General features: G+C 44.4%; 1 protein-coding gene across 3 annotated transcripts in view; it reads right to left on the bottom strand.

The window, feature by feature from the left end:
• CAMKK2 (calcium/calmodulin dependent protein kinase kinase 2) overlaps positions 1-26,603 on the bottom strand; it is a 47,763-nt gene that overhangs the window by 3,817 nt on the left and 17,343 nt on the right. For all 3 annotated transcript variants that reach the window (XM_044990220.1, XM_044990221.1, XM_044990222.1), the window contains 13 exons: positions 24,863-24,910; positions 24,174-24,227; positions 23,335-23,386; positions 22,284-22,417; positions 19,341-19,377; positions 15,450-15,471; positions 10,511-10,599; positions 10,059-10,258; positions 9,899-9,952; positions 8,588-8,661; positions 7,659-7,746; positions 6,508-6,636; positions 3,489-3,589 (listed from right to left, as the gene is read on the bottom strand). In XM_044990220.1, the coding sequence (XP_044846155.1) occupies positions 3,489-3,589; positions 6,508-6,636; positions 7,659-7,746; positions 8,588-8,661; positions 9,899-9,952; positions 10,059-10,258; positions 10,511-10,599; positions 15,450-15,471; positions 19,341-19,377; positions 22,284-22,417; positions 23,335-23,386; positions 24,174-24,227; positions 24,863-24,910 (1,082 nt within the window). The remainder of the gene's footprint in view (positions 1-3,488; positions 3,590-6,507; positions 6,637-7,658; positions 7,747-8,587; positions 8,662-9,898; positions 9,953-10,058; positions 10,259-10,510; positions 10,600-15,449; positions 15,472-19,340; positions 19,378-22,283; positions 22,418-23,334; positions 23,387-24,173; positions 24,228-24,862; positions 24,911-26,603) is intronic.

The raw sequence follows: 26,603 nt of genomic DNA, 5'->3' as shown, positions 1-26,603 counted from the left end.
CCTTTGTCTAGCCCTCAGACACTTACTTCACCTCACATGACTGATTTAACCAGTGTTTGTGGGGGGTGTTTGGCAAAAATAAAACAAGTTACTTTCATCTACTGTGTTTGGCAACCGCTTCCGTAGTTGATCAGTGATGGAAGAGACAGGAGCTTGCTAACCACAGCATGTAAAATATTACGGCTCTGTTGTAGAACAATCAAATAAATCACCGATATGAATAGGATGAGAGTGTCAGACTGTCAGCTACAATTCAGAATATGAGAAAAAGACTCAGAAAATACACAGATAAATTCTTTTATCTCATAGTTAATAACATACATTACGGGAAGATGTCTTCCATGCACAACTCCATCTGAAGTCAACAAGAGTCATATGAATAAGCTGAAATTCACCCCTCTGCAGGCCAGTCTGAGGTCTAGATACAACTTAAATCCTACTTAATCTCTCAAAATAGGATTCAGGTGGCTGGTGCACAGGCCTTGTTCTGTCCCTCTGCACAGGGTGAATTTTACTGCTTGAACACATCTCAGGACAAGAACTTATCTATTGGGGAGTGGGTTTAGATAATTGGGGGATTTACTTGCTTAAGTTCCAGGCATGCCCAGAAAGGAATCAAGCATTGGCTATGGAAAAGATTCAAATCACACACACATCTGTCAGCTGAGCCTCCTGTAATCAGTGTCATACAGGGTCTTTGGGGAAAATTTAAGTAAATTACCATGCCCTTTAGATACTGCTAGAGAGAGGAGTGTGAATGGTGGAAGTCAGTGTCCAGCAACAGCACGTTCAGTGGTTTGTCAACCCTTCCATTCAGAAAGCTCAATCCCCCACGATGTATCTGTTTTAAGATTCTCCATAGAAAAACCACACAAATGCCCAGGCTACTTTGGGAAATTAAAACCGGATACAAATGGCTCAAGGAACTGCAGCTCTACATTTGTTAGACACTGGTAGAGCAGCAGAATCCAATAACGTGTTCTTTGTATTGCAACCTTAAACTGACACAGACTGAATCTGCCAGGATTCAGTGACTTGAAACTGACAATATGATCTCTCTTTATTAAGTCTGTGATGATATCACTAGATTGATCTTCCAGTTTATCCAGATGGAAAATGCCGTATACAGCCTGAATTACAAATGCAACACACCAACATCACAGGCATTAGCAGTCTTTTGGGTTCATATACAAGGGCTCTGGTTCAAATTAAAATCGATTTTCTGCACCAGGCAGTTAGGTGCTGAATATACACAGGACTGACCCAGACAGGAGCTTTCTGCTTAAGAGATGTTGTCACTTGAACTCCCATGCAGATGCAGCCCAGTCTAAGCATTAACAGGCAGGACACCAAGCCCTCATCCATCTGGGAACCAGTGGAGCCAGGCAAACTATAGGCTGGTTAGGAAATAGGAACTTCACAGGAAGCATCTACAAGCTCAGAAAGGCCTTAGAAAGCCCCATTTCAGCTCAGGAGCCCATAGACACTGGGGGTGAAATCCCAGCTCCACTGAAGTCAGTGAATGTTTTGCTATTGACTTCAGTGCTGGCCCACATATAAGCCCTTGGGATCTTCTCATCAATGGAATGAATCCAGGTGAAAAAATCTGCTTCAGATGAGGGGGAAAAGGTGATGGCAAACAAGAAGTCCAACGTTCGTTTTCATTTACTAATTTGTATTTAGTACAAAGCAGATCCCAGCACAACGGATCAGTTTATTAAAGTGAAACCTTTATTCTAAAGCTAACTTACAAACGTTTCACAGCTGCAATGCAAACAGAAAGAAAAACAATGCACCTTTAATCGGCCTGATTACTTTACTGGCAAAATTCAGTTCTGTGTCCTCCATTTTAGCAAGGAAATCCATACAAGCCCATTCCTGTTATCAGAAGAACGATTCATGCATGTCTATCATCCACTGCATGCAGCCAGAAGAGCTTTTGTTATTTACCAGTTATTTACCAGTAATGCGTGATCCACTTTCTGAGAAAGCTCCATTAATGCTTTAAAGGACTATCTATTTTAAATGTAATTTTCCTACAGCCAGGTCTCATTGGTTGAAACAATGGCAATCGGTTACTGGGCTCACGCACTCTGGTGAATGGACAGCCCTCGATTCTGGAACCTTCATACGATAGCCACTGCTTGTAGCACTAACACTGCTTCCTGGTGTAAATGTGTCCCCAAATTGTGCTCCCTCTCCTTATACCTAGATCTCTGTACAGAGACAATTTGGGGGGAAAACACAATCCAAAGAGATAAACGCTTCTCTTGAGTTGCATCACACATTATCTGTGAATGTCCCAGAGCTCCACGGAGTATACGTTGCATACATGAAGGATAGGCAGAAGGCACTGCCGGGTAAGTCTGACTGATGTAATATTTCACATTTACCCATTTGTTTTTTCTAGAATTGTGGGGAGTGGGAAAGTGAAGTGAGAACGAGCACAAATCAGGTAAGATGACCACAGTGTCTGAGGCCTTTTCCCCACCTCCCCAGTAATGAGCTGAAAGGAACCAATGTGGACTAGAATCCAGCTTGCACTCTCTTAGCTGTGTTGGTTTTCCAGGAGCAGCTTTGACTGTGAATACACACAAGGAGCAGATGAGATGCGTAAGAAGGTGGCAGTTTTACAACCACTCTGGCATTCCTCCGATGGAAAGGCCCCATTTCCATTCACATGCAGGAAGTGAACAGCAAAGCTAGCCTTTTCATATTTCTCCTACTCCTCTTTATTACAAGGCTTTCTGCCTTTATGAGACTCCAGGACTCACATCATAATGTGCTACTTACAATGGGTCCAATCCTGCCTGGTGGCGAATGCCACCTGCAAGATGGAGAGCGCCCATAGTTCCTATTGGTTTCGACAGCAGTGGAGGAAGCTCAGCACCATATAGGCTCAGGCTCCAAATTCCTAGTCCCTAAAACACTGGCTTGGAGGAGGAGCCTCTGTGCCTCTAATCTGCACAAACGTGGCAGCAGTAAGGACAAATCCTGAGGGACGTTGAACACTTTTCCTGCAACTACAGTTCTGTCTCCTGGGGGAGTTCAGGAGCTCAGAACCTCTGAAAATTTGGTTCTAAATCGGTATTTCCACTCATACATGCGTAGGGAGCCGTGTGTCCTGAACTGACCCAGGCTACAGTAGATCTATAAAACAGAGGCTGAGCATTCTTTAGGGACAAAGATTTGATTTCATTCGGATTTGGTACAGGATACCATTTGTGAAGTATCATAGCACTGTGTGCCTCAGTTACAAGTAATTTACAGGAACCACTTCCCTTACCACTGAAATGCAGTCTTCTATGGGTATAGAGTTGAGATTAGATTCATTCCATACATACATCGTACCAACTAAAAGCCTGGTGGTAGTACAGTTTTCAAATAAAAATTCTCAGGCTCTCCTGGTGTTTTGCAATGTGACTATTCACTCACTGTAAATCACTCTGGAAGTATCCATTGCACCTGAGTGAGATGAAGACACTTACATCAGTAGGCTCCCTGGGGCACACAGCGATCGTTCTTCTCTCCTGCTCCCCTCAAATGGATTCCCGAAAGATCGTTTCCTGATCATCGTTTTAACCAAGATCTGCAGGACAAGATTGATTTCAGTCAGGGACAACCCTTCCCAATAGCAGAGTAACTCAAGAGTAACAGAAATGTTTAAAGTTTATACTGAACCAACAGAGTTTGTGCTTTAGCAAACTATTATAAACAAGCCTAGACTGGGCAAAGTTTTCATTTAACAATAACGACAATTGCCAGGTCTACAACTGCTTAGTACAGAAGCTCATTTCTTTATCTGGAACTCCTCAGAGCTACATATGCATACTTCAAACCACAGGAGACTGGATATGAAACCTGAGCGAAGAATGTGACATTTTCTTCTCCAATAATCTTTCCAATTCAAAAGTGAATGTTGATTTGCATGTATCTGTCACCCTGCTGGGTTCACTTTCTGTGAATTTCCAGCTGCTTGGTCTTTAATGGCAAGAATACTCATGAAAAGCACAATCTGCTGGGGGGAAGGGGGAAAGAGAATGCTTTAATACTTGCCAAAACTGAATTGTGATTGGAAACGCTATACTTTGTACTGAGCTAACTTCAACTGTGAAGCACAGAAGTTACCAAAAAAAAATTTGAAATTCATGTTACCACTTAGTTTCATAACTTACATATTATTGCATCAGTTCCCTGATTGAATTAAGAATGCAGCTAACCACCATAGTGCAAACTATGAGTATTACAATTGAGTGTATAGTTTGAATGTACTGTCAGTGGGTTACAAAGTCACTTAGTCAGGGAACAGAAACAATACCATGTGATTAATGTAAAACCCAAGTGTGTGTGTGAATCTTATATCTCAGTGTAACATTTGCAGCTTGACAGGCAGACTAAGAATTATTCCCTGGAGAACAGCCTTCCAAGGGGAGTAGTGGGGGCAAAAGACATATTTGGCTTCAAGACTAAGCTTGATAAGTTTATGGAGGGGATGGTATGATGGGATAGCCTAATTATGGCAATTAATTTGGCAATTGATCTTTGATTATCAGCAGGTAAATATGCTCAATGGCCTGTGATGGGATGTTAAATGAGGTGGGATCTGAGTTACTACAGAGAATTCTTTCCTGGGTGTCTGGCTGGTGAGTCTTGCCCACATGCTCAGGGTTTAGCTGATCGCCATATTTGGGGTCGGGAAGGAATTTTCCTCCGGGGCAGATTGGCAGAGGCCTTGGAGGTTTTTCGCCTTCCTCTGCAGCATGGGGCACGGGTCACTTGCTGGAGGATTCTCTGCAGCTTGAGGTCTTCAAACCACAATTTGAGGACTTCAATAACTCAGACATAGGTTAGGGGTTTGTTACAGGAGTGAGTGGGTGAAATTCTGTGGCTTGCGTTGTGCAGGAGGTCAGACTAGATGATCATAATGGTCCCTTCTGACCTTAAAGTCTATGAGAAATCTGTGAATAATTTGACAATTCTGCAACCTGTCAGTGGCCAATTCATGAATAGAAAATAAAGAGAGAGGCAAAACAAGTTGATAATAATGAATCATTAATAAATTAATAAATCATTAATTTTGCACTCCACTGTGCTAGACACACACTGATGTCAAGTGGGGCTGTGGGTACTCAGCTCTTCTGGGGGGTTTACAATCAAACCTTCTCCTTTGATTGTAAACTCTTCAAGAGGGGGATGATCCTTGTATTTGCATCTCGTACAGGGCAACACACAATGTTAGCATTTAAAAACCAACCTATTACAGGGACATTAAAGCAGGTGAGCTATTCACAAATAAAGGCAGAAATAAAAATGCAGGCCTGTTTTTTCCCTTCTTCTGAATAATGACCTAAATTCAAAGACGTGACAGCAGGACAGGAAGGAGGTTGCTGCTAATGAATTCAAGGCGTAGGAGATTTGGGGTTGGGAACACAAAGATTGTCTGACGTGAAGCTGAGCTCTGTGAGGAGCAGATGCAGAGACTATCCTTGCTGGGCCTGATCCTGTCTGGATCAGAGTGCCTCCTGCAAAGCGCTGAGCACCCTCAATTCCCGCAGAACTCAGGACGGCGCGTGCGCTGTGCTGGGCAGAATTCGAGGCCGTGGAGCACAGACTGTGCCATTGTCTGCTCAGCAGAACACACACACACACGGTTGCCAATAATCATTGTTTTTCCTCCCAGATTTGTTCCCTCTCAGTAAAGTGAGAGTACGGGGCAGCGGCAGGAAGGGGAATGCAGCACAGCACCTCTTATGACACCTTGTGGTGCACAGTGAAAAAGCAGAAGGTACAAACTAAAACTATGACAACGCCACTGAGCAGCCATGGCTCCCGTGGCGGCCAAAAGAACATCTCAACAGGCCCAGGGATACCTGCTTGAAGGCCTGGTCTCTGCTGAGTGCGGCTCTCTTCTCCATATGGTCCAGAACTTTAAATATGGTTCTGCTGCAGAGCTGGGCTTTGCAATCGGTGGGAGCAATGTATGAGAGCTTTGAAATCTGAGAGCGAACCACAAGTTGGCAAGATGGGAAAAAACAATGTTTCCCTTTTTTCCTCCACAGCACCATATTACAAACAGACACATGAAAACCCTAAGGCAAGTTAAGAGACTACAGCATTCAGTATTCTTCTGCAAACTCCCACTACAATACACCGAGACTTCCCTTCAGTGCAGGACATGGGACAGGCGTGACCAAAGTCCCAGAGCTGTCAGGTTAAAAGCAAGCTGGAGTTTAGAAGGTTCAACAGAAGCAACAAAATCCCACTAAACAGCAGTTGCAAGATGGCAGCCACAGACGCTCCAATCAGATATTTTTTAGAAAGGGGTTAAAAGTGACAGGGGAAGGGGAAGGCTCAGCACTAGGAGATAAGAGACTCAGATCTGCGGAACAGCAGAAGTGCGACAAGAGAACAACTTCTTAGACAACATCCCGTCTTAAGGGACTCCTCTGAATGAGCAGAGCATTTTCCATGCACCCACTGAGCGAACGGTTGGCCTGTGTTACTCACCACTGTGGCCAGGCTCGGGATGTGTTTGACCGAGTTCTCGACTTCTTCTTCGGTCACCTCGATGAGCGTGCAGTTCTCATCCTCCGTCGGCAGCGGCTCCGCTCCGTTCTTAGTGACCCATGGGTGCAACTTCAATTAATAACACAGCCTGTCAGAAACGATTTCCTCTTTTTTAAAAAATTAGAACAACTCAGACCTGGCAAGCGCACCGCATCTCTCCAGCTACAGTACTCATAGGCCTGTGAGTTATTAAGGAGTCAGGGACGCTCTGCCCTTTAACCTAGTGAGCTAGAGGAATGAACGATCCCAAATCATTAGGACTAGAGATGAGCCCAAACCAAAACTCCAGATGCACACACCCTCCAACTTTGGATCTAGAGCTGCACTTCCCCAAACTCTGTGGACCAGGCCTATAGTCACGTAGGAGGGGAAAGGATAAATAATGGGTAGCACATACAATGCACTTTGCATCCAGGGAGCTGTAGATGCCTTGCAAAGATGGGGAGTCATCATTACTCTTATTTTACAGATGGGAAAATGGAGGCACAAAGAGGTGAAATGACTTGCCCACGGTCACGCACAGAGACAAGTGGCAGAGCTGGGAGTAGAATCCATGGGTCCTGGCTCCGAGCCCCAGACTTTAAACCAACAGACCACAGCAGAAATGGGAGAATATGTTCAGAATAAAATAAGGAATCTTTTGCCCAATCTCCAAACACCATGAACCATTGTCCATTTCTCAAGCTCTTTCGAAAGATTCAGAAATAGCTCATTAACTCCCCCTGGTTTCTGCCTTTCCCCAACCTTATTTGCCATTTTCACACCTGCTCAACACTTCTGGGCTCCAGCAGGGAGTGAGGGACAGAAGACTCCTGGGAAGGCTGTTTTGCAATATTATCCTAGAAGCCCAGGAAATACTGGACTCAGACAATTTCTTTATGTGGCTTGGCCTTGCAGGCACAAGAGGTCCTGAGATGGAGAAGGCTCAGGAGGGCCTGAAAAGGAGACATTGGTAGTTGGGGGAGGGAGCAACGAATGGTAAACTGACTCCAGACAAGACTGAGCAAAGAAAACGCAACAAAATAAAAACAGCCCGGACAGTAGCGAGGCCACAACTCACCAACAAGGCTTCATTTCCAACTGGCAAGTACCTTGATTTCCGGGACTGAAATCCTGGATTCAGGGTTTTTATCCAGCATCCGCATGATCAGATCCTTGAAATCCTCGGTAATGTCTGGCCTTGGGAAATTAAAGTGAGCCACAGGTTAATCTGAGAGAGTTCACAGCCACTTCTCATTGACAGGTTTCATTGTATCAGCTCATTTCCAAAGAGGTGTTTGTGGGGCGGGACAGGTCTGGACATAGCCTGTGCTTCTGCAGATTGCGCAGGCTAGTGCTAGAGAATGACCATGCTGTGTGCACACTCACTTCTGCTCCACCGCGGAGCTGAATCCTGAGGTCCATGCTGCCCAGCTCTCACTTTGGTAAAGTGGAGGTGACAGTGTTTGGGAATGGGATTAAATGATGAAGGAGAACCAAGGATTAAGGAGTAGCAGAAAATTCAGGAATCCATGGGATTACTCAGATCAGTTACTTCTCCATTTAGTCACTGCCTCGGGAAGGAGGGACCCACTCCCATGTAACTGTCCCCAAGGGCGTTTCCATAGGAGAAGCAAATACACACTGAGATGACTTGGAGTCAAATAAAGAACTGTGCTCAGAGCGGTCAGGGATGCGCAGGGTATATATATATATAAAAAAAAAAGATGGCGAGATTGGACAGAAATCCACCATGTGGATGGAAGAGGTTAATTCTCTTTGGAGACTCCAGAACTTAAATCACAAACATTTTTTCCAACAGCTGTAGATCAACAAATGTTGACCCCATGTTAAGTTTGAAGGGAGTTTTCCAGGGATGAGTGCAACAGAGAAAGGGAAGGACTGGTGGTTTGGGTTATAGTTTTGTAAAATCTCATTGGATCAGGTCCAGTTCCATTGACTCAGTGCTTTCTGGGATCCTGGGGAAATGGTGTTCACTTTCCAATGTGCATAAATAATAAAAAGCCTTCTATGTACTCACTGATCTGGGAATTCCAGGGGTTGGGTCTTGATTTTACTATGTAAACTTAGAATCCTCTCATCCATAAAAGGGCACTAGTCACAAACAAACAAAAATAAACAGGATTTGTTAAGCAATAAGCCAGTTTGGTGGAGTCAGCAGAACACATCACTTGCCTTGGGAAGAATTTTGCAGGATTCAAAAGGAGAGGGAGAAAGAATTCAGGGGAAAAAACACAACATATGGCTGATTTTCTCACCCTGTTATTTTGTTCAGCTTCATTTAAAAACAACGACGACACCTTTACATAGTGTGGGCTCAAAGGACAGAACAGAACAGCTGCTCCTGGCTGAACAATCTGGACAGCCCAATCCTACAATCCTTGAGCATTCTGACAGCAGTGGAGCCTCTCCCGAGCAAGCACTGCTGGATTGACCCCGGGTTTGGAAGAGAGCCAGACAGGTCATCCATTCTCCAGCATCATTTATTAAACCATTTCTCCCTCTACGTCCCATTGCACCAGCTAAGATCTCTGCTGGATGAGCTCTCGCTTGCCCAGGACTGGCACAAAGATGTTCTCAGCAGAGGCGCCCTCCGCTGGTCAAATGGATCTAATGTTTAGTAATTTGCAAGGTATGGGAAAAGCTCACCCATTTACTTGGGCTTTCAACTAATGAATCCATTAGCATCACAGCAGGCATGGGTCATGTACAATTTCACAGAGTCACCCAAGCTTGTGGTTATTGATTTTAAGCTGAATGTGAAATGCCCAGATGTTCTGACAATATAAATGAATCAGAGCAGGAATTACTTCATTATCACTAACCATCCCCACACACAGTGAGAAAAACCGCTGCAGTAATGTCCTGACACCTTAAGGATGAATGATTAGACATTCATAAAAAAAACCCAACACTTATGGAGCTGTGGGTTGCACAAGACACTCTACAGTAGAACCCTGCAGTGGAACTGGGATCCTGTAGGACTCCTGCCATAAGAGCGGGAGCAGGATTTTAAAAAGTCCCACACAGGTCTCTACACTACAGCAATGAAGCCCTGCAGACGGGCTATGCAAGGGACTGGGCCTTGGGAGGAGCAGCTTCATTGTAAGGCAGGCCTCTGCACACCCTTTGCGCTGGAGGAACGTTGGCCCGGCCCCAGTGCAGCAGGCAGCACAGGGATAGGTTATGGGGAAGAAGCCATGACTGATCAGGCTTTTTTGGGGGGGAGGGTAGGGTAGGGTATATAAATTTCACCCTATGAAACACCACACAAAGCCTTGTGTAGAGACATGCTGACTCACTGACCAGACTCAAACAAGAAACTCGTTACCTGTCCAAACACAAAACAGAAGAGCGTGATTCCCATGGCCCATACATCCAAAGCCTTGGAAGAAAGGAGAATACAGTATTATAGCTAGTTCTTGCACATGGAGCCCGAAAAATGTGTATATGTTAAAGAGAGAGTTATAAAAATCCTCACTACAAAATACCTTGCCAGAAAAGATTTTTCTTGTTTCTGAGAGGGTTTCCGGTGCCATGAATGCAGGGGTGCCCACAGTGTTGGTCAGGAGGGCATCAGTTCCTTTGAACTCATTACTCACTCCAAAGTCAGCGATTTTGATGTGACCATCTTCCCCAACTAGAAGGTTGGAAGGTTTAACATCCCGGTGGATTATCTTTTGATAGTGCACTGTGTGTTAAAGAAACAGCAGGACATTTAATGGCAGTGCATGCCTGTAACACAACTAGCAGAGGGCAGCTAAGAGCAAATGACCAACCACACAGGGACTGCAAAACTCAATTAACAAGAATGTTGACTCTATGGGCCAGATCCTGAGTTGGTGCCAGTCAGTGTAGCTTTGCTGGAGCCAGCTGAATTACACCAGCTGCTAATCTGCCCGCAGTTGTTAACAACGCCAGTGGTTTCTGTATAGAAGCTTACAGTATTCGATGCCTTTGATCAGATCCTGAAAGTAGAACCGAGCCTGGTCTTCAGTGAGAGGTTTAATGGCAGGGACTTCCATCACAGGCCTGGAAAGGCAACAAAGCAGGACTAATGAGGAAGAGGGGCACAGTTTAAAACCCACAAGATGTCAGCGGCTTCTTTTTCTGACTGATGTTTAAAGAACAGGTAGCAAAGCTCTGACCCAGCAAGAGATAATGGATTCTTTAGCTCATGAACCTGGCTATCCTGCAACTCTCCTTCCTGTCTTCAGCAAATGCTACGGATTAACTCACTATAATAAACCAGAACATTAGCATATTAGGCCCTGTCTACACTATATAAATAATCATGTTGCATTGTTGTGGCTCAGCACATTGACACATGGTTTTTAGTTATCTATGGGTATGTCTACACTGCAATGGAACACCCGTGGCTGGCCCATGTCTGCTGACTTGGGCTCGTGCTACAAGGCTGTTTAACTGCAGTGTTGATGTTTGAGTTTGTGCCAGGCTTGGGGACACCCCATGGGCTGGCTCCAGGTGTTTAACTGCAGTGTAGACACATCCTATGTCACCAGAAGAAACAAGCTGGGGAACTCAATTTTAATATGGTAGATACAGTGACTCCTTTACACAGACTCTGCCTAGGAAGGCAGTGCCAGACATTCAGCCACCCCTGCTCCTCCAGGGGAGAGACTTTATGTCCCTGATCTTTGGCTGCATGAGGGCCCCTTTGCCACATGACAAAGCAGCCCTAAAGCCGCTGAAGCCAGCCACAGTCTCAGCCGAGTGGGCTCCTCAGCTGGTGCAGAACTGGAAAATGGCTCCTACGCTAGCCCTCCTCTTGGTGGGTAGCTTAGGGGACATAGCTGGGGCTCCCCTAAAACCCAGCAATTCCCAGCTACTGTAACTGCCCCTGAGCTTGACAGCTTGCCTAAGTTACAGCAGCCCTCAGGCTACTCCAAATTACCCTGCGGGGGGGAGGGGTCAGTTCAGAACACAATGGCCCAGGACCAGGACCAGGGAAGTAGAAAAGTGGCTTAAAGTCACCTTTGCAGCCTTGTGAGTTACGCTGCGTGTTCTTTGGCTGTAGCCAAAGATGGAGGCCTACACCTTAGCTCTCCCTCTATATAACAGGTTCCATGATTTCCCCTCTTGCATGGGCACCTGGATGGATGTCACCCCAGAATATCCCCCTGGCTGTGATACACACAAGAGCCCAAGCAGCAGGGCTCTGCTGCCCTCAGCAGCATCATGTTCATGCACAAATGCTAACTTGGCAGTGGCAGCGCCTCCCTTTATTATTAGATGGCCAAATCCTGAAGGACTTAATCAGCTCTGAGTCAGGCAAAACTCTTACTGAAGTCAGTGGGAGCATTGCTTGAATGAGGGTGGAGTGAAGAAATTAGGGTCTGATCCATTAGAATCCGGGTCATTAACATAGATAGCATGGTACGTGCATATAGCACTGGATAAATTATTGGATTTTGGCCTTATAGATAAAGAGCTTGCAATCTAGAGGCACTGCCTATGGCAAACATTACAGGAAGGCAGAATGTACGAAGGCTGGGAAGCAGCCATTACAGTAGAAATGCTTCCTGGACTAAGTGGTGTTTTAGAAGCAGCCTGAAAGTGGAGATCTATACAATTCAAAGACTGAGAGAACTAAAAGCCATTTCAGTGCAAGATGTCTCCCACAGACACGAAAGCACTCAGCTGCCCTCTCTTAGGTCTGATTCTCATTGAGGTTTGGGTTTGCGGGAAGAGAAGTTTCCAAGGATTTCCAGTGTGGTTTCCTCCTGTCACCCAATCGTGTTTCAAGTGTCTTCAAACCCTCTTCCTCAGCACAAGCTGGGAAAGCGGCACTAGCGGGCTCCACTCCAATCTCCCCCTACACAGTCACACAGCACAAAAAATGAAGTGGTACCATGGCTTTCTCCCATAAATAGCGGTGTCCCCTCTCGACCCCCAGAATCTGGTTCACGTCACTATAAAAAGCCAAAGTGGGACAGGGGAAGGGATTAACTGAGTCACATTAGAAAGAAACAGGGCACAGAACTTGGAACAGCACCTTGGCAGCTGTTTGGCTTGCACATCTGGACCGTACATAGTTCTTCCATGGGTCACAATGGCTGGCTGTACTGGTCCATCTATTCGTCCTTTCAGAACTGTATCCTTTCTATATGAGGGACAGATGGAATTTTCTTCAACCCCAGGAATGTCGGTCTCCTCTTTTTACTCACTATTTCCCTCAAACTAAGAGATTTTGGGATAGATCCCAACCTCTATTACACCAATGCCAATCTGCAGTTACTCCCTTAAAGTCTATGGAGTTGCTTTGGATTTACTGGGACTGAGAGCAGAAGCTGACCCTTAACGTGGCCATTGCAAGAAAAATCTCTTCTCCACTACAGTCTTAGTTCCCCGGTATTGCACCCCCCTCCTGTGGTATCTCAGAGAAGTGCTGAAGCACAGGATCTGGTGCCACGCCCCCGTCTATTTAGGATCCATCGAGGTTTCTAGTGTCCCAGGGCTAACTGCAAAGCTCAGATTATCCTTTTGCCATCAGCAGTGCAGGGGTGTTGGTTTTTTGGAAGGCGGGTGGGACTCTCAGAGGAAACTTAAACTAATTAGCTCCACCTTGAATATGTGTCTCTTGTCTCCTTGCCAGAGTCTGCACATTTTCCCAAAAGCTGTGGGAGATGCTGCTGCCCGTCTTGAATCTCTGAAGGATCCAGCATCTAACCGAAGGAGACAGAGCTAAAGAGATGCTAGAGTGCCTTGCTCTGTCCAAGAGCCACCTTTTGTTCTTCACGTTGGTGTAGGGTGCCCATATATTTATCACTGGTATTATAACAGCAGCTAGAGGTTCCATCCAAAACCAGGGACCCACTGCGATGAGCACTGTCATGAATAGGAAGAGACAGTCCCTGCCCTGAAGAGCTTGAAATTTAACCAGAGAAGACAGATCAATGGTGGGAGGGGACAGAGAGACGGATGTGACTCGACCAAGGTCCCACAACATGTCAATGATATAGCCAGGAATAGAATCCAGGTCTCCTGAGTCCCAGTCCAGTGCCCTAACCACTGAACCGTGCTGCTTGCACTGCCCACCCCTTTGCTGTTCCCATAAATGGTCATCTACATCCTCCTAAATCCCATCTCACGCTAGCACACGATGGTGCACTGCACACACTCAACAGGCTGAGTGCCAAAGATAAGACTGATGGATAACACAGGAGATGGCCTCACAAGTCAAGAGGATCAAAAAATGACCCATTATCTGTTGCACAGGATTACCCTCCACTAGCACTAATGGAAGTTGCCTATGCCTCTCAAGGGCAGAAGAGACTCTACAGGACACAATTATTTCTCAGCTGGATACATGGGCTTCCCCACTTAAGATGGGGAGAGAGAGAAAGAGGTGAGGAGGACTCAGCATTTCATTCTCTCGCCAAGATGACCCAAGCTAATTCTCAGTACTGAGGGAGAAGATATATCAACATAAGCTCAATGGGTGTTTAAATTCTCATGCTAGAAAACTGTATCATGAATCCACAGAGAAACACATTGGCTTACTGTGATTTCAGCTTCTTGCCCATGATAATAAGGGAAATCTTCAGCTCTAACAATTTTATTATTTGAATTATTATAGCACCTAAGAGCCATAGCCATGGACCAGGACTCCATTGTGCTAGGGGCTGTACAAACATAGAACCTACCCCCAAAAGAGCTAACAATCTAGTTTTAGTTACAATTACATCGCTACTGCTGCTGTCATGAGAACTGCAAACAGCCTTTACTAAATTCAGAGATACTTTTTCCTAAACGTCTCATGCCATTTTATTTTTCCTAGAATTTTTCATCTGTAAATCTCAAAGCACTTGACAAAGTTCAGTGAGCATTATTATCCCCATGTTAAAGATGAGGAAAAAGGTTACATGATTTGCCCAAAGTCACACAGTCATCAGTGGGGTCAGAACCTGAGATTTCTTAACTCCCATTTAGAGTCCTGTCCACTAGGCCATGCTGCCTCTGTCCTCTGCTGATGTAGCAGGATGAAAGGCAACAGAGTTTAGAAAGGAATAAAACTCAGACAAGATGTTGACATCCCAAACAGAACTGAGCCAGTCTGAATGTAGCATGCTACACACACATGCACAAGCCGACACAGGTATCTGCAGTTGTAGATCATGCCTTGTGCCATTTTCCCAAGACATGCAATAAGGTGCTGGATTGGACCCAGGATTCCACATCTCACAATCACTTGGGCTCATTCTACACTCTCATGGATAAACTCGGAGCATGTCAGAGAGCCTCAGTCAGTGTAACTCACATAAACACAGGCCAGAAGAGAGACTGCAGCAAGAACCGCAGCTAGCAGGAGGAGGTAAGAGCCCACCTTACTTTAACTTACACCTCTCCAAATTCCTTGGCATGTCAATTAAAACAAATTAGACTCCCTTATTGACCAGTAAGGGGTGTACCCAGGTTCAGAGATATCTGGGTCTCAGAGCACATCTACACTGCAGGGGCTACAGCAGCACAGTTGCAACGCCATAGCGTAGACACTTCCTGCATCAACTGAAAGGTTTTTTCTATCAATGTAGGTAATACACCACCATGAGCCGTGGTACTTCAGTCCACGGAAGACTTCTTCTGTCAACCTAACCACATCTACAATGGGGGGTAAAGGTTGGCTTAATTACAGTGTTGTGGGGGTGAGAATTTAACATAGCTGGATGATCTAAATTGTAAGTTGCAGACCAGGACATAGGGAGACCTACTTTTAACACCTTCCGCATCACCACTGTAAGGAATTTGGCCCACTGTATGCACTATTTCAACCAAACTACACTCACACACACTGCTTATGAAATACATTTGCTTCAGTATTCACTAAGTTTGTAGACCTAATAACAAGGTTCAATACTTACCCTTGTTTTACCAGTTCAAACACTGAAACACAAAAGAGAAGGTGATTAATGACAGGCTGAAAGCTCTGCAAACAAGATCCCAGCAGAAAAGCAATTATTTCTATGACCAATTATGGAAATAATAATAAACGACAACATGAAACTGGCTGGCTGGGTGAAGGTGAGTTCAGAATGTGGAAGAATCCCTTGTGATATTTTGTTTTTTAAAAATGTACATTTTTACATGACGTCGTCGCTGTATTTATCACACAGATCTGGAGTTCATGCAGAAATTAGACTGACAATTCACAGCGCTTCTTCAAAGAGCATATTACTATCTTCCTTGTTAAGAATCTATGAACTAGCATAATTGTTCAGCACTTCAGAATCATTCTAGTTTATCAGGCTAAGAATCTTCTCACTATGACCCTGATTCTGCATTTCTTACATACCCAAGTTTTGAGTGTGCAGAGAATGCAGAACTAGGGTCTAAGGACACTTTAGCTCTTTGACCCGAATACTGTGCTCCATCATCAGTTAAGTAAGGTACAGAGCAAAAGACAAACCATCAGAAAGGTTCCACCAGGAACCAAGTAAAAAGTTTCCCCCCAAAAAACATTTATGGACTTAGCTTTAACAAACTGCTTATTTCTTCAAGAAAAGCTGGGAAGGAGTCAGTAAGGATCTATCTATACTGCAGCTGAGATGAGCCTCCCAGCCTGGGAAGACATATTTGTGCTAGCGGGACTCTCACTAGCACACTAAAAATAGCAGTGTGGATATTGCAGCACCAGCCTGGGCTTCGACTAGCCACCCACGCTTGGAACCAGGGGCTCACGCAAACCTTCACTGGGGCTGCGACATCCACACAGCTATTTTTAACACACGCGCACAAGCCCCACTAGCACAAGTGTGTCTACCCGTTTGCTCCCAGCTGCAGTGTAGAGATACCCTTAGTTCCTCTGCTAAATAATGCTCATCTCACACCTTCTATGATGCTATATTTTTAAACCAAGTAAATAACATTTTTGCACCTAAGTTGAATGTGGAAAACACACATTCCCTTGTACAAAACGGAGAAGTTAATATATTCAGTTATTTGTATGTTCACAGATATACATTCAGGCCCTGATCCGGCCACATTCATGTGGAGTAAGTACTCAGAGTTGTCCCACTGAGGTTTATGGGACTAAACAGGGATTAAGGTACTGCATAGCATGAGAAAGGATGACAAATGTGCCCCTTAGTTAACATGTGTTTTTCAGACACAACAGCTGTTAGCACTGGAAAACTTGGCCCTGAGGGGGTAGATTAAATTAATAGAAATAAGGCAGATTCACAATGAGACCAATATGCTAATGAACTCAGATGATGATTTAAAAAAGGCATAGTGGCAAGAGCAGTGACTGGAACATTGGTCTTAATTAGTCATTGTCTTGGCCTTTGTTCATCCCCTTTGTTATTGCAGATGGGTATTTGTATTGAAATTCTCAAATTTTAAGTGTAGTTTTGAGCAATGTTAAGCGATGTATATCAGGGAACATTCTCAAGGCTGATTAGTTCCCTTAAACTAGTCTATTTTAGGGAACAAACTGCTAAACAATTCTAGAGAGACAGGGAAAAAAGGTAGAGGCTGTGCTAATCAGTGAGCTCTTAAAGGCTTTGCTGACATGACCCCCCCCCCAGATCTCTGAGAGTAGTTTGCTCTTTACAGTCATTACTGCCTAAAAAAAAATTAAAAAAAAAAATCTACAACTCCCACCAGGAGCCAACTTCAACAGCTCTGAAAAGGAGCTAAAATTAGGGTACGAGGAGGAAACTCCCCCCACAAAAACCCCACCATCTGACAATAAGGAAATGTTGCATTTCCATAGGTATTTTCAACCCAGAGTCTCACATGCTCTGCAACCATGTATAGTTTAAGTAGGTAAGTTCTACCCCATTTTATAGCTGGGATAACTGAGGCACAGAAAAGTTAAGTGACTGGCCCGAAGTCACACAGTGAGTTAGTGGCAGAGCAACGTATTAAATCCAGGTCAGACTGTTGACACCCTGCTATAACTAACAGATAACACCACTCTTCAGCTTAATCCCAAATAGGGTTAAGCAAGAATGAAGCTGCAGGAAGAGGTGTCCATAATGAATATCCAGTTTACATCACATTTTAATTTACTTCTATTGCACCTTTGATTCAAATCAATAGATGTCCAGCTAGTGCAGGGAGAGAATCTGCGTCTGGAAAGATATGCAATACATTAGTATGTGGGTCTGGCACTGACCACTTTCAGAGTCAGGGTACCAAACAAATGGGATCATTGGTCTGAGCAAATATGGCAATCCCTACGGTGCTATTCCTTGCACTACCACAGACTTGTATGCTCTTGGGTAAGTCACTTTAAGAAAAAGGATGATGTTGGCACAAGACCAAAGGGGCATAAACTGGCTATGAACAAATTCAGGCTGGAAATTAGAAGGTTTCTAACTGTCAGAGGAGTGAGGTTCTGGAACAGCCTCCAATAGGAGTTGTGGGATCAAATAACTTAGCTAGATTTAAGAGAGCTGGACAAATTTATGAGTGGGATTGTATGATGGGATTGCTTGTGATTGTAGGGAGCAGGGCTTGGCAGTCCTGCAGGCCCCATCCAGTTTGTGTCTTATGTTCCTAAAATCTCACGTTTCAGGGCTTCAGCCGGTCACCTGCAGGGGTCAGAAAGGGATTTTTATCCCTCAATTATTACCTGGTTTCCCCCCACCCGTGTCTCTAAAGCTGGAGATGGGAAGAGTGGGTGAGTGCCCTGAGGTGGCATCAAGCATTCTTTCTCTCAAGTGCTTTGCTGGCTGCTTCTTGTTCACATGCTCAGGTCTAACTGATCGCCATGTGTGTGGTTGGGAGGCAGTTTTCCCTCAGGTCAGATAGGCAAAACACCCCCAAAGTCACAGCCATTCTCTGCAGCATGGGGGTGCGGGTCACGTGCCAGGATCATCTCGGGATCTTTCACTTAATCAATTCCCTGCCACTGCAGGGAGCTCCTACATCGGCGCAACTCAGTCCCTCCTATTCTTTGCCTGTGACATGCGATAATTTAGTTTCCTGGGGGCTGTAATGTTTGGTCTCATTTTGGTTGTTGGGTTTAGTGTGTGGGTGCTGGGAGATGCTGATGGCCTCTGATATGCAGGAGGTCTGATTAGATGATCTCGTGATCCCTTCTGGCCTTAAAGTCTATGATTTACTGCTCCCCTGTGCCTCAGTTTCTCTCGCTGTAAAATGGGGTTGGGAGAGGCAAGACAATGTAAGCACAACTCTTTGCAACCCTCGTTTGGCAGGATAGCTAAGGAAACAAAATTATTATTGAACTCTGCTCCTCTTTAACCTCCGTGGGAAGGGCAGGGTTTCAACATTTGGGGAGAGAATGCAGATAAGACAGTCCCTCTTTCAAAAAAGGAACTACAGCACGTGGGTAAGATGACAGCAGGATAGCAGTTAAGAGCATTACAGGTTACAGCTGGGCACCTGGCTCTGCAAAGTGCTCCCAGACATCTAATTATAACCTAGTGCACTGCTGAGTATAGGCCGACCAGGTACAGTCCTGTTTTCTCTCTTTCTGAGCCCAGACATTGGATCCCACAGGTCTCTGTAATTAAAGGGGACCTGTTCCTCCGATATACCCATGCCATGAAAATTCTCACTGCTGTAAGCCCTATTCTATTACTTTAAGCAGCATAAAAGGAATCTCCATAGCGATCAGCTACTTTGCTGGCATAACTCACTACCTCAGTCCTCCCTGCAGACCATGGGAAATATTTTATACAGTCATCCAGAAGTCTGATCCACGCAAGCAGAGATTGCATCCAAATACTGTCACTGTCATGTGGCATGCACAGTGGGGCAGAAGGGAAGAGTGACTTGTTTACCCATGTACAGATGGTCCTCGCTGGGGTCATCTAGCACCTGTCAACACAAGTTAGAAGGATAATAAAGTGACTGCACGTGGATAAAAAGTATTCTATATTTCCACAGGTTCGTATCACCCATCAGAAAATACCAAGAATAAATATACTGACAATGGGGACATGGTATCAGATAATTTAGGCCCCAAATGTATAGCTAAGGTTTTATTTACATACACACACGCATGTGCACACACACACACACACAATAAATCTAAAGCCACCTAGGGTTTCATGGTTGTCCCAACTAACTGTGCATACCCTGGTCAGTCTGAACTTCTTGACATCATCAGGGACAGAACTCAGATGTTTCTCCTCTAAAAGCACAGGCCTCTAACATTTGACATCAGGGAGAATTACTCCATTAGTTGTGGGGGGAGGGATAGCTCGGTGGTTTGAGCATTGGCCTGCTAAACCCAGGGTTGTGAGTTCAATCCTTGAGGCGGCCACTTAGGGATCTAGGGCAAAAATTGGTCCTGCTAGTGAAGGCAGGGGGCTGGACTCAATGACCTTTCAAGGTCCCTTCCAGTTCTAGGAGATTGGTATAGCTCCAATTATTATTTATTAAGCAGTACATGGCATATGACTCAGAAGTTCTGAATCTATTCAGAAGAGAACTATGGTATGCACATCAGCCACTGCATCCCTCTCTGTAGGCATATGTTTGTAGGATAGATAGATTTTAAATTTACACACACACACGTTAAATATGTAAGTTGTATAAGTGGATTCATGAAGAAATAAAGCAAAATGTGTTTTGTCTGGTTGATACCAGTTTAATTATCTTTTAAACATACACCCCGGATATACCCATATCAGGTCAGCAGCTCCAATTTTAGAACTAGTATTTTTCTCAAAGCCATTTCCCTTTAGGAATTCCAGTTCCCAACATCTTAATTTAAAACAGACATTTTTGCTTTGCTAATCTCACTAGTTCCTTCCCTCAAGGGAAAAGATAAGAGAGGAAAAAAAATGTAGCTGTAACACAAAGGAAATAATACTTCCGGTATGTTTAAATATTTTATCTCACTTGTAAACCAGCAAATTTGAGTATGCATATTCATAGATCTTGATACTTTTTGCATGGTCAGTTTCATTAAGCCAATATGTTTCCTAGGAGACAAATGTGGAATCTAGCATTGGCATTACTCAAACTTTTAATGCTTTATCCTTTAAAGATTAATTATGAAAAGAAATAGAAGTGGGATTAAAAAAAAAAAAAAAGGCCAGAGAAACCATCCAAGGGGATACTGTATACTGCGATTCCACAGTAGATGCTGAAAGAGCAAGTTGGAGCATATGGATTATTCCTCAACTCAGAATGAAAAACCCCATAGACGTAATTGGGCATATGGCTTTAGAGGACCATTTACACTCCCTCAGCATTACAATCAAATTATGCTTTCGGCAGGTTCTGTACACAGAGCCTGCAGGTTTTCTTCTACTGCTGAGTGCGGGGACCAAATCAAACAGGCTCCTTTACTGAAATAAATATAGGTAAAAATAAAAGTGATTCTCAATTTGAGCCCCATCCGGTAAGATCCTCAGCACACTCAGCTCCCCCTGAAGTTAATGAGTTCGGGATGCTCAGCACTACACAGGACGGATGCAGCACCTTAAAGCTTCAGGGCCTTTGTACAGGGGCTGATCCAGGATTATAGAATGGGGCTGGGATTTATGGCACTTTATGCAGACAAGGAGAAGTTACACTTTTTGCTGCCTTCCTAGAGCAACAAAACAACAATCACTTAGAGCAGGGGTCAGCAACCTTTCAGAAGTGGTGTGCCAAATCTTCATTTATTCACTCTAATTTAAGGTTTTGTGTGCCAGTAATACATTTTAACGTTTTTAGAAGGTCTCTTTCTATAAGTCTATAATATGTAACTAAACTATTGTTGTATGTAAAGTAAATAAGGTTTTTAAAATGTTTAAGAAGCTTCATTTAAAATTAAAATAAAATGCAGAGTCCCACGGACCAGTGGCCAGGACCCGGGCAGTGTGAGTGCCACTGAAAATCAGCTTGCGTGTCACCTTCGGCACACGTGCCATAGGTTGCCTACCCCTGACTTAGAGCATATGTGATCTCTCGCACAGAACCCCTGGAAACACCACTCCCCTCCTCCCCAAAATGGACTTGACCTTTTACATTTCCCCTAATCTGATTGTTTTTGCAGTCAGTCACAAAAACTAACATTAGGGGGGAGGGATAGCTCAGTGGTTTGAGTATTGGCCTGCTAAACCCAGGGTTGTAAGTTCAATCCTTGAGGGGGCCCCTTAGAGATCTGGGGCAAAAATTGGTCCTGCTAGTGAAGGCAGGGGACTGGACTCGATGACCTTTCAAGGTCCCTTCCAGTTCTAGGAGATCAGTATATCTCCAATTATTACCTACTACCAAAAATCACCATTTTAAAATGGAGGAAAACAAGCATCTGATTCTGAGATATAGGAACCAGACCCACAATTCCATCTTGACTGGTACACAGAGATGCTCCTAGGTTACCATTTCTCTTTCAGACTGATGCATACTGAGTGCCTTGCAGAACAGAGATCATTTTATTCCTGGTGTCCAAGCACAACTAGACTGCACATCCAGTGTGTGTGTCCACAAAACAGGTTACTGAAGCCCACAGAAAACCAATTGCACATGCATCCCTCCATGTAAATCTACAAACAGGCATTGGTTGAGTCAAGCTAGACGCCTGAATGCTCTGAAGATTTATTATTATTTATTACTTATTTATTTTAAAGATGGTCCTTCAACCACACTAGACAGATCAATGTAGGAATGGCTTTCCGGATGACAAACGTCCTGCTATTCAAGGAAAACCTGTATTCTGCACTGAACACCTTCAGGTCCCCGCACACCCTAATATTGTGATTGCAAGTTAACATTTCAGCCAGTCTCACCTCCACCAGTTTCACTACATTAGGATGGTCCAGCTTTTTCAAGATGGCGATCTCTTGGTACACCTGTTCAATAGGCCCTTTTGGTTCCAGACAGCCTTCGGATGTGGCTTTGGCACCTCGAGGAGGTGGGCGGCCTGTTTAAAATGGTAAAGATACAAGAGGCAGATAGCACAAGACAAGTAATAAAAGCTGGCGGCTAATATATGTGGCTGAGCCAAGGTAGCACCTCATTAACGGTCACAGGATAAAAGGCCTGATCTTCAGCAGTGCAAAGATTTCCCCTCTCCGCCGCCTTTTCTGCAGGTATTGGGCACCTCTGAGGAGCATGCCATGATGCATGTATTTGAATAATCCTAGTGCACCGCAAAATGCACTAACAAAAAGATCATTTAAAAGAGAGAAAGGCCAAATGATTGCTTAATACGCATGGTCACTGATGACCTTACCAAGGCAAATATCTACATTTAATTTCAATAGTGTCTGAGATACAGTCTACAGAATAGCACAAAATGCAGCTGATAAAAATTCCCAAACCCCTCATTTTTGAAGGCAAGAACTTGTTTATTTTCTCTGTTGAGTCTTTAAAAATTTATGCCCTCAGTCTCTGGGCCAAATTCCACTTGATGCTTCTTCTTAGCATATGTGCAACATGGCTCAGGTGGCATGTGACCAGGATTCATCACCGAATTTGGTCTGCCGGTTGGATCATTAGCTAGGCACAGCACAATTAAGTGACCAGCCCAAAGTCACACAGGATGTCTGTCAGAGCCAGGAACAGAGCCGAGATCTTCTGGTTCCCAGTCCACTGCCCTAACCCCCAAATTAACCTTCCCTCCATCACTCCAGCCCTCGCCCCAAACGTGCAACATCAATATACACAAAATTCATCACTGCCACAAAACACTTTCCGACCAGGATCTCTGCCTCATACATATATGGTAATTCTGCTGTCAGAGACTGTGGGGCTATGTTTCCCCCACCCCACCATCTCTGCTGCTCAGCTATAGATCTCACTAGTTCTCCACACGCCGAACAGCCATTTGTTACTTACGTGGAAACCCTGCTTGTCTCATGAGCTTCTTTTTGGAAAGAACTTTCATTGCCTGCAATACAATTAATATGTAAATAGATTCTGTCACTGCTGTTGCAAAGAACTCACATGTGTAGGTTGAAACCTCGCTCTTGGGGGCAGACGCTGGACCTTTGTGCAAAGCCAAATGGGCCTGGTGTAGGGGATGAGAAGGGAGCGCAAACCTCATAGGACAAAGAAGTGTTTTTGATCCATCTTCAGAAGCACTGGGGAGACATTGTTCTGCTCACATACAGCATCTTTGGGGGCAGCTCCCCCATGATATACCTGAGGGGGAATCTCTTCCCCTCTCGTGTCTCCCAGTCTCTCCTCTCCCCACATCCCAGAACTTTCTCTGCCCCTTCCCCCAGGTTCTCAGCCCCCTTCTGGTCTTGCCACCAGGTTCACCCACCTAAGATCTTGACTCCACAAGGGCAGCATGGCCTTAAGGCAGGTCTTGCTCCTGCTTGGTGCCCTTGGGCCAGCTGAGAAATACTCCTCCCACACCTCATCAGCTAGCCAAGCAGCACATTTTCTCCCCTCCAAGGCAAGTTGATACAGGAGCCAGGGATGTGGAAGAAGATGCAGCTGGGTGAGGAGAACAGGAAGAGTCTCTAAGCTGCAGTGCTGTTTGATTGGTGCGTGCTATTAGATCTGGTGCCCAGCCCAGAAAAGCTGGGAAGGTGGGTGTCAGATCAGGGAGCTAGAGAGCTGGCTGGAATGCTCACGACTCCATTCAGAAGCTGGTGGTGAGGCAGGTCCGCCCCCACACCCAGCACTAGACTACGCTCCACCAGAGAATCTCCACTAACGATACTCACATAGTAGGTGTTGTCATCTTCATTGTACGCGAGCTTCACAACCCCATAGGAGCCCTAGAAAAATACACCAGCAGCCACAGGTTACTGACTGGGGGCCGTCAGAGAAACACATTAGCCACCATGGCTCCCACTATGGGCGAAACATGAGGTCGCTCTCTGGACTCCTTTGTAGGCCCTCAGATTCACAATGATTGTGGGGCTCCTCCCTCTGCTCCAGCACTGCCAGAAGCTGACCCCCAAGTTTGAGCTCAGCGTGGCACAGAACATTTCCATTCAAACTGCCCACTAGCAATACAAACACAGTGGGTTTCAAGTGCTGTAGCCTCTCAGGCTCCAATGCAGGCAGGTCACTTGAGAGTTCTGATACACCAGTAGCCATCTTGGGGACATTTCTGAGCAGGGAATCACCACAGGTGCTGACCAATTTATTAAAAAACTCTGGTAGAGAGCTTAATAGCTTAGGGCCAGATCACCTTCTTGCATGGAAAATTATACCTGCTGTGTTTCATTGGACTAGAAATTAACCTTGTAGCACAACTGAAAACAGTTGTAATTGCATAAAGTAGCAGGGGTGAGGACATTTAATGGAGTATACTTGTGAAGGTGTGAGCTTAGGATAAAAGAAATTAAATAGCCCCCCCTGAAACTCCCAGCCTAATGCTCGTATGCCAAATCTGTAAAGTATTCACCTTTCCGATTTCATCTTTCAATTTATATTGATTAAGCTGCACACAGTCCTACAAAGGGAGGAAAAAAAAGTTTGACATGAACCAGTGGCATAACAAAAACAATCACGTATTTATTTGCAAATTTTTTTTTTTTTTTGCACAGGAAGAAGAAATGTATTATTCATAAACAGAGCTTCAAAAAAACTCGAGACATCAGAGCACCATTAGAGTCAATTAACTGGAGAGAGAGGGGAAAAAAACAATCCTGAAACAGTAACAGCCTCTTAAATCACAGATGTAATGTTCTTTAGACAATAAATGTCATCTTTTACTCTGCAGATTACTGTATTTGTTAGGTAATGTAAATCCATTCAGATTGTAACTATAATGTTTGATTTCATTAGCAATAAATGACAGTCATTTGCCAAGATTGGGAATTTCTACACATGGCTAATTACTGACATTCAAGTGATCGTTCTCAATAAGAACCACTCACATTAAATAGATATATAAAGATCGGTAGCTGAAATTAACAGGTTATAAACCTATCAGAGTGCCCCAGGCCTTGTAAGCAGTGGAAAGTTTAGTCCTTAACTAACAGTGACTAACTTCCAAATACCTTTATTATGTCTAACACACTGTCCAGCAGACATTTACTGCCTGTTCTGTGTTAGAGACGACAGGTTCTGGGCATGCAATACAGTGTATCTGCTCACTATTTCAGATGGTGGTTTTTTACATTCACATTTCCCATGCACTGGGCTGAAGATCAAGTCCACTCACCTTTGAACATTGTTTCAAGCACCAATAAGCCCCTCATTTTGCTGTCATTTTATCATAATTAACAACTAGTTAATTACACATGAAGAACTCAGACCAGTTACTGAGGCCATGTCTACATTACTACTTTTGTCGACATAACTTAGATTGCTCAGTGGTGTGAAAAAAACCACACCCCTGAGAGACATAAGTTACACCAACAGAAGCACCGGTGTAGACAGTGTTATGTTGGCAGGAGACGCTCTCCCGCCAACATAGCTACTGCCACTCATTGGAGGTGGTTTATGATGTCAACGGGAGAACTCTCTCCCCCCAGCATAACGTGGCTACATGAGTGATCTTACAGCGGTAGAGCTTTATCGGTACAGCTGTACTGCTGTAAGCTTGCTAGTGCAGACATGGCCTTTGTAATGATCAATTCCTCAAGGGTTAACACTCCAATCTGAACCCTCCTATGAAATGCCTTCTTCTGGAAAAGCACACGCGAGACAATCCTGCAAAGCACTGACTAATTTATTTAGGCCCAAGCCCCTGCTCCCATGAGCATCAATGGCAAAACTCCCACTTACTGCAATGTGGTTGGATGAGGCCTTTACTGACTTCACTAGGAGCATCGGGTGATCAGCACCTTGCAACATAACATGTTATCTTGTATTGTGAGCATTTGGTTATTCTCGGTTATTGCTTTTCAGAACTGATGACTACACTTTGCTAATTCAGTTACAAGGGGAAGCTCACCTCTGCTAGCCCTGAACGAGATATTCCTTAAGAAGAGGTCTCTTTTTAAGCTAACTGACCACATGCCTTCCACCCATTGTATAAAACATGCACAGATTTATTGCCAGAAGATGAGCGTTATTAGAATAAATGCATTTCCTTTCAAATACATAATTAAGCAAGAATGGGCAGGAGGAATTAATTTCTCCCACCTCTTTTTAATCAGCTGCTGTTGTCAGAGATCACAGAACTCCTTATACATATT

The sequence above is a fragment of the Mauremys mutica genome, chromosome 16 (genome assembly GCF_020497125.1).
Source record: "Mauremys mutica isolate MM-2020 ecotype Southern chromosome 16, ASM2049712v1, whole genome shotgun sequence".
Lineage (NCBI taxonomy): Eukaryota > Metazoa > Chordata > Testudines > Geoemydidae > Mauremys > Mauremys mutica.
The sequence above is the reverse complement of the archived record's forward strand: the minus strand, read 5'-3'. Positions and strand labels throughout refer to the sequence as shown.